Source organism: Bombina bombina, chromosome 5 (genome assembly GCF_027579735.1).
Source record: "Bombina bombina isolate aBomBom1 chromosome 5, aBomBom1.pri, whole genome shotgun sequence".
Taxonomy (NCBI): domain Eukaryota; kingdom Metazoa; phylum Chordata; class Amphibia; order Anura; family Bombinatoridae; genus Bombina; species Bombina bombina.
The window spans coordinates 719942432-719956564 of NC_069503.1; the positions used below are offsets into that span (position 1 = coordinate 719942432).

Consider the following 14133-nt stretch of genomic DNA (forward strand, 5'->3'; position numbering starts at 1 on the left):
ATTCCGATTGGCTGATAGGATTCTATCAGCCAATCGGAATTAAGGTAGGAAAATTCTGTTTGGCTGATGGAATCAGCCAATCAGATTGAGCTCGCATTCTATTGGCTGATCGGAACAGCCAATAGAATGCGAGCTCAATCTGATTGGCTGATCGGATCAGCCAATCGGATTGAACTTGAATCTGATTGGCTGATTCCATCAGCCAATCAGAATTTTCCTACCTTAATTCCGATTGGCTGATAGAACCCTTGGATGACGTCATTTAAAGGAACCGTCATTCGGCTAGTAGGCGTCGTTAGAAGAGGATGGATCCGCGTCGACTGGGAAGATGGCTCCGCTCCGGAAGAAAGAAGATTGAAGATGCTGCTTGATAGAAGACTTCATCCCGATGATGGACCTCCGACTTCAGCCCGATGATGGATTTCTTCAGCCGCCGCTTGGATCCAGACTTCAGCCCGAGGATGGACGTCACTCTTCAGCCCCCCGCTTGGGCTTGGATCAACACTTCCGAGGCTTGGATCAAGACTTCCGAGGACGGATCGTGAACCTGGCATGGTGAAGATAAGGTAGGAAGATCTTCAGGGGCTTAGTGTTAGGTTTATTTAAGGGGGGTTTGGGTTAGATTAGGGGTATGTGGGTGGTGGGTTGTAATGTTGGGGGGGTATTGTATGTGTTTTTTTTACAGGCAAAAGAGCTGAATTCTTTGGGGCATGCCCCGCAAAGGGCCCTGTTCAGGGCTGGTAAGGTAAAAGAGCTTTGAACTTTTTAAATTTAGAATAGGGTAGGGCATTTTTTTATTTTGGGGGCTTTGTTATTTTATTAGGGGGCTTAGAGTAGGTGTAATAAGTTTAAAATTGTTGTAATATTTTTCTAATGTTTGTAAATATTTTTTTATTTTTTGTAACTTAGTTCTTTTTTATTTTTTGTACTTTAGTTAGTTTTTTTCATTGTATTTATTTGTAGGTATTGTATTTAATTAATTTATTGATAGTGTAGTGTTAGGTTTAATTGTAGATAATTGTAGGTATTTTATTTAATTAATTTATTGATAGTGTAGTGTTAGGTTTAATTGTATCTTAGGTTAGGATTTATTTTACAGGTAATTTTGTAATTATTTTAACTAGGTAACTATTAAATAGTTCTTAACTATTTAATAGCTATTGTACCTAGTTAAAATAAATACAAAGTTGCCTGTAAAATAAATATTAATCCTAAAATAGCTACAATATAATTATTATTTATATTGTAGCTATATTAGGGTTTATTTTACAGGTAAGTATTTAGCTTTAAATAGGAATAATTTATTTAATAAGAGTTAATTTATTTTGTTAGAATAAAATTATATTTAACTTAGGGGGGTGTTAGGGTTAGGGTTAGAATTAGCTTTAGGGGTTAAAAAATTTATTAGAGTAGCGGTGATCTCCGATCGGCAGATTAGGGGTTAATACTTGAAGTTAGGTGTCGGCGATGTTAGGGAGGGCAGATTAGGGGTTAATACTATTTATTATAGGGTTATTGAGGTGGGAGTGAGGCGGATTAGGGGTTAATAACTTTATTATAGTAGCGGTGCGGTCCGCTCGGCAGATTAGGGGTTAATAAGTGTAGGCAGGTGGAGGCGACGTTGAGGGGGGCAGATTAGGGGTTAATAAATATAATATAGGGGTTGGCGGTGTTAGGCGCAGCAGATTAGGGGTACATAGCTATAATGTAGGTGGCAGCGGTGTACGGAGCGGCAGATTAGGGGTTAATAATAGTATGCAGGGGTCAGCGATAGCGGGGGCGGCAGATTTGGGGTTAATAAATATAATATAGGGGTCGGCGGTGTTAGGGGCAGCAGATTAGAGGTTCATAGGGATAATGTAGCTGGCGGCGGTGTACGGAGCGGCAGATTAGGGGTTAAAAAAAATTAATAGAGTGGCGGCGGTGTGGGGGGACCTCGGTTTAGGGGTGCATAGGTAGCTTATGGGTGTTAGTGTACTTTAGAGCACAGTAGTTAAGAGCTTTATAAACCGGCGTTAGCCCAGAAAGTTCTTAACTACTGACTTTTTTCTGCGGCTGGAGTTTTGCCATTAGATTTCTAACGCTCACTTCAGGCACGACTCTAAATACCGGCGTTAGAAAGATCCCATTGAAAAGATAGGATACGCAATTGACGTAAGGGGATCTGCGGTATGGAAAAGTCGCGGCTGGAAAGTGAGCGTTAGACCATTTAATGACTGGCTCCAAATACCAGAGGGCGGTAAAAACCAGCGTTAGGAGCCTCTAACGCTGGTTTTGACGGCTACCGCCCAACTCTAAATCTAGGCCTAGGAGAATGATGTCAATTGAAAACTTGCATAATGTGCATGTTCTATCTGAACCATGACAGTTTTTTCTTTTTCTTTTTTACTTTCATGTTTTTGTTTTCTACTTTCATGTCCCTATAATGCTGTTAAATTAAAATAGAAACTAAATTGCAATATTGTTTTGTGCTTCCTATTAATCCTCATTGGCTCATGAGGACCAGTGCCTTTGCTTTACTGCTGGAGAGGAACACGCCAATACAAGTGTGACAAAAACATTTATTTATAAAAGTAAGACATTCTGTTTTACATAAAAAAAGTATCTGTAAAACAGAATGTCCCATAATTGGAGGTAAATCACTCCTTACTATTCACTGCAAGATAACTCACATGCAGAGACTAGTGTAACACCACCCCACTGCTGAAAGCAGCTTTATATATGTACAAGTAATAAAATAATATATTATAGAATACTAATAACCTTTTTGGACTAGTTAAATAGCTCAGTGGTGCATTGTATAGTAACTTATACTGTAATTATCACTCCTTGTAATTAATTGAACATTGTATTTCCTGCAAATGACTTCTATTAAAGAATAATTCAATTTGTTATTTTTATATCACAGTTTGCCACCAACATATTGCTTCCTCCTTTTTTCTTTAAATAATTTCTGAAGCAATTACATTGGCATCCTCAGATACACTGACCTCTATTTTATAGAGTGCTTATGAGGCTAATGGGAATACAAAAGACCTGTCCAAGGGCAAATAAATTATCTAAACTGTAAGACAGCTTTTCATAGCTAAATATAAATGAACTGATCATAAATTTTATCTAGTGTGAGGAAACTAAATTACAGTATTCCAGCAATAACCAACAGGCATTTTATATTATTAACTGTATTGTGAGAAAGATAGTATCTGATAGATACATATTATTTGCACTAGAATAATATGTGATATAAAGATAGTTTAATATTTTCCTATAAATCAGGGGTGTCCTATATTTTCATATGAAGAGCCACACTTGTTTTTGGTTTAAATTGAATGGTAATATAGCACTTTATATAATATATTTTAGCTATGTATTTGCCATTTTTTGGGTTTGCCCTAAACTACTATCCTTGCAATGCCTTGGTGTATATGTGATATGATACAGACACAGGCAGACACTGGCTCCCTCACTTCTAAGTCACCTATACCTCCACAGATTACTCTCTTTTTTTAATTTGATGAAGAATGTGCTATTAAAAGATCAGTGCCATGAAGAAATTCTCCTTGGTTCAGAAAAAAAATGGAATTTGGTTTGGAGAAGTGGGTGCCAGATATTTTAGACAATTGCAAGTGGCCCCAAGGGTTAGCCTGGACATACCTATTGTCAGTATATGGCCGGGTTATAATAACATATATTTAATAATAATTCTTTAAAACAAACCCCCAATAAAAATGCATATACCAAAACAATAAAATTAATGTAAATTCCTAAATTCTTTGTATTAGTTAAAATGTATAGACACATTGAATTATATTTATAGAAAACCAGATATGAATCAAAACTATACACGTTTAAACTGTTATAATATGCTATGCAAAGATCCTAAAAGTTACCTTATTTATTAACCTTATTCGCAATTTAATTTCATTTAAATACCACAATGAGATTCCAAGATATGAGCCACTAACATTCAGACTAATCCAACTAAGCTATTTAACCCACAAATGGTTTTTATACAACTCTAATTAAAATACCAGAAGTTATATATATTCTAAATGTAAACAGCCAGTTTATATGCTAATTTCTCTGAGCTGAAATGAACTCTTTAGCATCAATGAGGCAAATTCAAAAATGTATGTGTATATATATATATATATATATATATATATATATATATATATATATATATATATATATATATATATATATAGTAAATAACTTAATACACACCAGAGAGATTTACTTACAATAATAGTCCTGGCTAAGAAATATGTAACACAAAGGATATTTATCTAGCAAATAAATTAATTACTTAGTATACAAGAGTGACTAATTAAGACTACACAGGACTGTGAATACGAGTCTAAAATACAAATATTCTCTTCAAATCTATCAGTTGTAATTTAACTGCAGCAACAATGAATATATTTGTTTTAAATATTACCTATATTTAGCAACTTCTTATACTTTACCAAATAACAAATGAATATTCCAGCTTCCTGAATTTTTCAATAAGTCCAATTCACCTCAGAAAACAAAAGAAGTATTTTGCAATGTGGATAAGAAAAGGTAGCCCAATTTCGCTTATAGTGATCCTGTTCCAGGCAGCAATTATCATTCACAAGTTAGCAGAAAAGACAGCCCAGACTATCTCCATGCATGGGGTTAAATCATGTGATACAACCCCACCTCTTTTTATTCTGTTCCATAATTGGTGAATTGGATATGCCCTTAACTAAAGCTTGTCCCTCCATTGGTTCACAGGTAATGCATGGTTACTAGGGAAACGCATCTTTGTTAACAGTCAAATCTTTTGGCTGTAATTCTTGCATCACAACAGTGGGGGCAACATGACAAAACCAAACAGTTTCATTTTCAATACTGCTAACAGAAAATACAGATTTTTGTATATTTTTAATATGTACACTATAATTTGATATTAATAAACTATCGGCTAGATTACGAGTTTGTGTCGGTAATGGTGTGCGGTGCTAACAAGCCTTTTTTTCTCACCGCTCACTTAAGACAATGCTGGTATTACGAGTTTTCTGCAAGCCGGCTCTGAAAAGTGAGCGTTGAGCAAAATTTAGCTCCATATCTCACCTCAATACCAGCGTTGCTTAAGTCAGCGGTGAGCTGGCTGAACGTGCTCGTGCACAATTTCCCCATAGGAAACAATGGGGCTGAGCTGGCTGAAAAAAAACCTAACACCTGCAAAAAAGTAGTGTTCAGCTCCCAACGCAGACCCATTGTTTCCTATGGGTAAATAACATTTATGTCTACACCTAACACCCTAACATGAACCCCGAGTCTAAACACCCCTAACCTTACACTTATTAACCCCTAATCTGCCGCCCCCGACATCGACGACCCCTGCTTTATATTATTAACCCCTAATCTGCCGCTCCGGACACCGCTGCCACCTACATTATACTTATGAACCCCTATTCTGATGCCCCCAACATCGCCGAACCCTACATTTTATTTATTAACCCCTAATCTGCCCCCCCACGTCGCCGCAACTATATTAAATTTATTAACCCCTAATCTGCTGCCGCCAACGTCGCCGCCACTATAATAAATGTATCACTCCCTAATCCTAAATCTAACCCTAACACCCCCTAACTTAAATATAATTTAAATACATCTAAATAAATTTACTATAATTAAATAAATTATTCCTATTTAAAACTAAATACTCACCTATAAAATAAACCCTAATAGTTACATTGTAGCCATTTTAGGATTTATATTTATTTTACAGGCAACTTTGTATTTATTTTAACTAGATACAATAGTTATTAAATAGTTATTAACTATTTAATAACTTCCTAGTTAAAATAAAAACAAAAGTACCTGTAAAATAAATCCTAACCTAAATTACAATTACACCTAACACTACACTATCATTAAATTAATTACCTAAACTAAATACAATTAACTACAATTAAATTAAATAAACTAAAGTACCAACAACAAAAAAACACTAAATTACAGAAAATAAAAAAATAATTACAATTTTTTAAGATAATTACACCTACTCTAGTCCCCCTAATAAAATAAAAAAGCCCTCCAAAATAATAAAATTCCCTACCTAAAACTAAATTACAAATAGCCCTTAAAAGGGCCTTTTGTGGGGCATTGCCCCAAAGTAATCAGCCTGTAAAAAAAAAGGCAATACCCCCCCAACATTAAAACCCACCACCCACACACCCAACCCTACTCTAAAACCCACCCAATCCCCCTTTAATAAAACCTAACACTACCCCCTTGAAGATCACCCTACCTTGAGCCGTCTTCACCCAGCCAGGCACAAGTGGACCTGCAGAGGGGCAGAAGTCTTCATCCGATCTGGCCAGAAGAGGACATCCAGACCGGCAGAAGTCTTCATCCAGGCGGCATCTTCTATCTTCTTCCATCCGACGCAGAGCATCCTCTTCCATCTGACGGTGACAGAAGAATGAAGGTTCCTTTAAGTGACGTCATCCAAGATGGCGTCCCTTCAATTACGATTGGCTGATAGAATCCTATCAGCCAATCGGAATTAAGGTAGGAAAAATCCTATTGGCTGATGCAATCAGCCAATAGAATTGAGCTCGCTTTCTATTGGCTGATTGGAACAGCCAATAGAATGTGAACTCAATCCTATTGGCTGATTGGATCACCCAATAGGATTGAACTTTAGGATTCTAAGTGGAGAATGACCAAATTCTATTTAGAGAAGCGGATAAGGGAGGGGGAATCGTACTATATTACTACCTGCCAAAGATACATAAGAGTTTAGACAAAACCCCGGGTAGACCCATAATTTCCGGTATAGACTCACTCACCTCCCGTCTATCAGAATATGTGGATATATTTTTGAAACCGATGGTAGTAGTAAAATCCTACCTTAGAGATACACCCCACCTATTACAGATCATAGAAGGATTCAAATGGAAGACCACCTATAAGTGGGCTACTCTAGATGTTACGGCCTTGAACACTTCAATCCCACATGATATGGGCTTAAGAGCCATACGGCATCCTATAGAAACAACAGATAAAATGGTAGAAAACCAAAACTGTTTATTCTAGACTCAATAAGATTTGTTTTAGAGAAAAATTATTTTCAGTTTGAGGAGAAATTCTACCTACAAAAAACAGGTACGGCTATGGGCACCAAATTTGCGCCAAATTTTGCGAACCTCTATTTGGGGGAATTTGAAAATGAGATGATCTATGAGGGTAGCAATTATAAACATAGTCAGGTGAAGTTTTGGCGCAGGTTCATAGATGATATCCTAATTATTTTGGAAGGAGAGCATATAGAATGGGAATTGTTTGTGGAAAGTTTGAATGCTAATAGCATGAATCTAAAATTTACAGACACAATAAGTAACACCCACATTGATTTTTTAGATGTTTCTCTGTCCACCTTGGATGGTGTAATTCAAAGCACACTATTTAGAAAAGAGACAGATACAAATGGATATCTGGATGCAAGAAGTGATCACCATCCAAGGTGGATAGAGAATATACCATATGGACAGTTCCAAAGGGTCAGGAGGAACTGTACAGATGTGGGAGATTTTGAGAGGGAATCTGAAGTGTTAAAATTGAAATTCAAGGAGAAGAATTATCCAGATAACTTGGTAGAAAAGGCATATGAAAAAGCAAAGGCCCTAGATAGACATACTCTTGTGTATAATACAAGAGATAAAAAGAGACAAGAGAAAAGGGAGAATCAAACAAGAACCAAAAGTCAAGTTAAATTTGTAACTACCTTCAATGAAGGACATTGGAAAATTAAGAATATTCTAAAAAAACATTGGGCAATTTTACAAAAAGATCCTTTATTGAGAGAAGCGATAGGGAACGTACCAGACGTAATTTATAAAAAGAACCAAAATTTAAAGACTTTGCTAGCCCCCAGCGTTACAAGTAAAAATAGGAATATTAGAGCAAAATCTAAGAAAGAAGGACTACTAGCGCTTAAAGGTTTTTTTAAATGTTCGAGGAAGAATTGTGTTTGCTGTGAGCACACTCACAAGATAAAGAAATACAATAGATATGCACAAATTATAGATGGAGTGGAAAAATTTCCTAATAAAAAATTCCTTAACTGTAGATCAGATTATATTGTGTACATGCTGGAGTGTACCTGTAATACACCTATGAGATATATAGGTCGCACAAAAAGGGGTCTAAAAATAAGATGTTTGGAACATATTAAAAATATTGAGGAAGGGACTTTAAAAACCCCATTGATCCAGCATTTCTGTAATACACACATCAAAAATAAAAAGGACTTTTATATTAAAGCTATAGAACAAGTAGATGCAGGTAGTAGAGGAGGCAGTAGACTATTGGAACTTAGGAAAAGGGAAACATTTTGGATCTATATACATTAAACACATTGGAACCAAATGGTTTGAATAAAGATATAGATCTAGCTGCATTCCTATAGTTCCTTAGTACCCTGCAGTAGGAAGGCACTTATCTTATGTTATATCCCCTGTGTGCCCACATACAAGATTACAGAAGGAATTAATAGGATTAGGGGTAATTAAACCTTTGGATATATTTACATAACTACTGTTATCATCATACTTATAGAAAGACCCTTTACATAGTGAAATAGTAAGTGTAATCTAAATATGTTCACTGCATATTGGAGGATACTGATAAAGTTGAAGTACTATTTCCACTACATAAATAAAGATAAAGTATGTAAACCTTATCTCTTTAAATATGGGATCCATTTTAGACAAATAAATACACATATCTACAAGGTCTAATATACAAAGACTTATATAAAACTTATAGACACTGGTGTTAGATGTCAGGAAGTGCGAGTATATAGGTTTTATAAAGATTTTATCTCCCTTGTACAATAACACTGAGATCAGTAAAGTAAGGGCATTTGCCAGGATCCAAAATGGAGGGTGCAGCTTTGGAGTTAACAAGCTTTCAGATGCTATTTAAATCAGATAGGAGGGGGGCGGCCCCTACCTCTGATGAAGCAGCCAATAGCACTGCGAAGCGCATCAGGCCCCGCCACACGCTACACACACACTGCAAATAGCAGAGCAGGCTACTAACCTATGTTCGCACACATCACAGTGTGATCAAGATAACGGTATTCCTGCGTGTTTACAGCATAGTGGCTATTTTTATATAGAACTTAGCAGAATATAAATGGTTCCAGTGTAAGTCCTAATTGCTAATGGTCTAAACACATAAGAGAATCGTTTACACTGCAGTTTGCTTTTAACTGTTTCTACTATTGGACTCCAGCTGAGTACATTTTAAATTACTTGAGTTGTATACTTACTGTGTATATATAATCACTTGTGTTTGGACAATAAATTTTATATATTTTATATACCGGTTTCACTCAAACTGGGGATCCCCTTACACTTTGTGGGCTATTAATTCAAGTACCTACCGTTCCTTGGGAGATTGTCTTTGGCTTTCAAAAGGACAACGTGGAAACAAGACTGAAGCAGGAACTACAAGGAGACCAGAAGTAGATATCAACTTTAAAACAAGTCCCTTATCTTTACCTCATATTGGATGAGGTTAATCCACGTGAGTGTGCATCTATACATCTTTTATAGAGAATAACTTTGTAACAAACGATCTACACTAGGAGTGCCTTCTTGTGCGCTTGTCCACTCTCTATTTTTCCAGCACACCTTGGGGAGAATCTTCTTTCTGGAGAGGAGAATCCCACCTTAGACGAAGCAGCCGAGAGTGCAGGCATCTGGGGAACTGTCACATATTGTAGAAACTGGACACTATTGGAGACAGTCTGTTATTACTCCACCCTTGCTTAACTGGTTTGGAAACCTAACTATAAGGATCACATATATTTATATATCACAAATAATTTATATCTGTATAATCCATCTGTAGTAGTTTTATATTCATATAGTTTTATATTTATATATATTTGTATTGTATTCTATACTGAGCATAGGTTCCTCTCTTAGTATTAGCACCGCATTCCTAAGCGCAGATATACTCTATTGCTATATATATATATATATATATATATATATATATATATATATATATATATATGTCATTCACCTGTACCCTGACACTATTTAGATGGTAACATATTTTGTATTAAAGGGAGAGTGAAGTAAAAATGTAACTTTCATTATGTGTATATAGTATGCCATTTTAAACAAATTTTAAACTTTAGATTTTACTTCCATAATCAAATTATATACCCCAGGTATTCTTAAATTCCCTTTCGGTATTTGTCCTTACCACTTCTACCTATATTTCACAATCAATGGTTTGGTTTTGGTGTAGGCTCATGCAATATCGTATATATAATTATGTTTCTTTAAATAATAACAGCAATGTTCGGTGTCCTAAATAAATGCCAGTGCTATATGAGGATAGGCAGTGCCTGTAGAACAGTATTTTGGTGAAGTGTCACGCTAGATGATCATGTGATTTTGTGTTGAGTGGTTCTTGCTACTATTCCTCATTGTTGAAATGTTTGATTATAACAAATGCAAAGTAATCCATGATACACTCGGTGAGATCATCAGTGATGTCATAAATTAAATCTAATATGATCTCTTTTATGATGTATAATTTAATCAATTCATTGGTACAGAAAATTACACAGAAGCTTATACCTTCCAAAAAAAGACATGCCCATTTCTGAGCTTTTGTACAAGTGAACAAGCATGTAATTGGCTTTGTGCGTTTGCGTGAATGCTGAGACCCATTGTTTGCTTCTTTCTTTACTTGATATCTGTAACAATATTATTAAAAAGTAAAGTATCATTAATGTGCATTTTAGGTAATAACTATAATAAATAAATAAAGTGACCTTCTGTTAGTAACAAATCTAATTAGACTTTAATAAGCAATGATGTTGATTCTAGCAGGCAATATATTTTACAAGTACAGTAGAATGTAGAACAGTATCTGCCATATAAATGTATATGGGAATTGGGCAATATTTGCAGACTTATGTATATTTTTATTTTTATTTTTTTCCCAGACTCCAAACTGCCTTGTATGCCAGGGAAAATGTCTCCTCCACTACCTCCAAAGAAAGTCATGATATGTGTGCCATTAGGTGGGGCAGACTATACCCACCCCTCCTACTCTAACCAGAAGAGCTCTCAGCATCATCATACTGTGCTGCCTTCACAGCTAGCAGCCCATCAACACCAGCTGCAGTATGGTACCCAGCACCTGTCAACAGGACCCAGCTCTATCCCTATACACCCATCCATTCCACCAGGATGCAGAGTGATTGAAGAGCTTAATAAGACCTTTGCAATGACCATGCAAAGACTAGAAAGGTAATCCTTGTTTTATGAGAAAGCCAAGGGAAACATAATAATATGATTAATTGACTAATTCATTGTTTTGTTTGCTATATAAACAATAAAACGAATGACCTCCCAATATGCCCTTAAAGGCATATTAAACTCAGAGATTTACTATCAAACATTTTAAAAGAGCAGCAATTGAACTTTTTATTATTCAAAAGGAATGTGTTAAAGCTGTTTAACCCCATAACCCAAAATGATGTGTGTCTGTGTGTATGTGTATGTGTGTGTGTGTATATATATATATATATATATATATATATATATATATATACTGTGTATGTATATATATATATATATATATATATATATATATATTATGCGGTACAAAGCCCATTGTACCGCATAACATATATATAACATATATATATATATATATATATATATATATACACACACACACAACGCAGCTTTAGGATACTATAGTAGCCTCGGCTGTAAAGTGACAGCCGAGAGCTGCTGTTCCTGAGCTGAAGGCATCTGTCTGCATATGGAAACGGATCACGATCGGTGGTCCGGTTTCATATGAAGGAGATGGCTGATCATTACAGACAGTGACACGGTCTGTGCCTCTGTCTGTAACAAACATCCATTTGTGCTGGTGGGCGATTCGTGAGGGATGGAGGGGGGTGGGTGGGCAGCACATGGGTGGAGGAGTGAGTGGGAGGAAGGGGCGGCACCCTAACAACAGAAAAATAGTTTGGAAGAGAGAGGAAGGGGACACTATGCTACAGAAAAAGGGTGGGGGACCTACATAAATATCAGGTGTAGGGGGAAACAATAAAAAATATATAAATAAATTATAAAAAAAAAAACAGCTGCCAGTATCTAAGATGGCTGACACCATTAGGAGGGGGGTTAGAGAGCTGTTTGGGAAGGATCAGGGAGTTAAGGGGGGGGTAAGGGGAAATTCTACACTGCAAAAAAAAAAGAAAAAAATTATTTAAAAAAAAACAACAACTTCATACTGGCAGACTGTCTGCCAGTACTTAAGATGTTGGTCAGGAGTGTGTGTGGGACATAAGAGAGCTGTTTGGCAGGGATCAGGGAGGTGGGAAGTGGGAGGGTAACCCCTGTATTAAAATACTATTGCCCTTACAAGTTAATTAACCCCTTCACTGCCAGTAATTTCAGAGTGGAGCATTAGCGTCCTAATTGCAAAAAAAATAATTGCAAAGCCAGGCATGTCTGTTATTCTGAACAAAGGGGACCCCAGAGAACCTTTTACAACCATTTGTCTTATGACTGCAGTACCACAGATCAATACCTTCAGTATTAAAAGATATAGTTTTGATAGGTAAAGAAAAAAACAAGGCATTCTTCAATATTTTGGACAAGTGTTTCTCTGAAATTCCTGGTAGTGAAGGGGTTAATTCTGTTTGTGCACACATCATGTATATAGTAACAGATTTAACAATGTTCCTGCTCATTTTCAGAGAAGGTGAATATAGTCTTGTTTTCTATGGTTGTTGGTAGCCTTCCTACTGTCACATAATAAATATGTGGCTATAGTGAAACATTAGGCACATGTATAGCAGTTGTCTATATACTGAGCCATAACACTTTAAATGTGTATTACACAATTGATCCTTTACTCTAATGTCAGTTATTTTTATATTATTCAGAACTTCTGCTTTATTTTATCTATACCAGATATGGAGATTCAGTTCTGCTTTTAAAGGGGTGTTTTTAACTATTATTATTATTTTGTTGTTGTTGTTTTGTAACAGGAAGATTTCTATTTCCAGAAATGTAAATGGGGATGGGATTAAATGTACTCTCTCATAAACCAGCATTCTTTTGTGTTGCTAGGAAAGGTTCTACATCTATTTATAATACAAACACTTTTATAGATTAGATCTCCCTACATAGAAGAATTATCGACAATCTTATATTTGTTTAGAAGGGTTGAGTACGGCAGACAATGTTGATATTTAAATGATAATGCAATGGAGTTACAGTTTACTTTTGAACATAATCCAAGTGTGGTGCATTACTTAGATACAGGGGCAGAACTATTGGGGGTGCAACCGGTGCACATTATTCCCACCTCCCTCTAGTGATGGACGCCGCAATGTTGAACTTTATTTTCCATTGCATTCCAGTGCTGACATTTTTGCGCTTGTGCAGCAACTCTCCTTTAGATATCTGTAGTGAAACCTAATCATTGTAGAAACGAGCACACATATATTTAGTGTTTAGTGTCTCTTTAATTAATAAGCAATAGTTTTTAAACCGCAAAAAAAATGGAGATCAGATTATTTGGCAGGTGGAAAGTGTTTTGGATAACCAAATTACATATAAGAATTCCCTTTTACATATACGAGTTTTCAGAAACCCGTCGTTAAAAGGCAAGAAGTGAGTGTTGAGCAAAAATTTGCTCCTTACCGCACTCCAATACCAGCGCTGCTTAAGTCAGCGGTGAGCTGGTGTAACGTGCTCGTGCATGATTTCCCCATAGGAATCAACGGGGAGAGCCGGCTGAAAAAAAGTCTAACACCTGCCAAAACAAGCATAAAACTCCTTAACGCAGCCCCATTGATTCCTATGGGGAAATCAAATTTATGTCTACACCTAACACCCTAACATGAACCCCGAGTCTAAACACCCCTAAGATTTTAATCCACTCTCTCATCCTTTCCCGCCTCGACTACTGCAACTCCGTCCTTTCTGGTCTCCCTAGCTGCCGCCTAGCTCCTTAACAATCCATAATGAATTCCTCTGCCAGGCTCATCTTCCTTACACGTCGCTCTTCATCTGCTGCACCTTTCTGCCAATCCCTTCA

The 14133-nt window shown here is 36.3% G+C and overlaps 1 protein-coding gene across 2 annotated transcripts in view; it reads left to right on the plus strand.

Moving 5' to 3' along the window:
* The window catches only part of PHACTR1 (phosphatase and actin regulator 1), a 723510-nt gene that overhangs the window by 611007 nt on the left and 98370 nt on the right, over positions 1-14133 (plus strand). For both annotated transcript variants that reach the window (XM_053714748.1, XM_053714747.1), the window contains exon 6: positions 11012-11318. In XM_053714748.1, coding sequence (XP_053570723.1) covers positions 11012-11318 — 307 coding nt within the window. The remainder of the gene's footprint in view (positions 1-11011; positions 11319-14133) is intronic.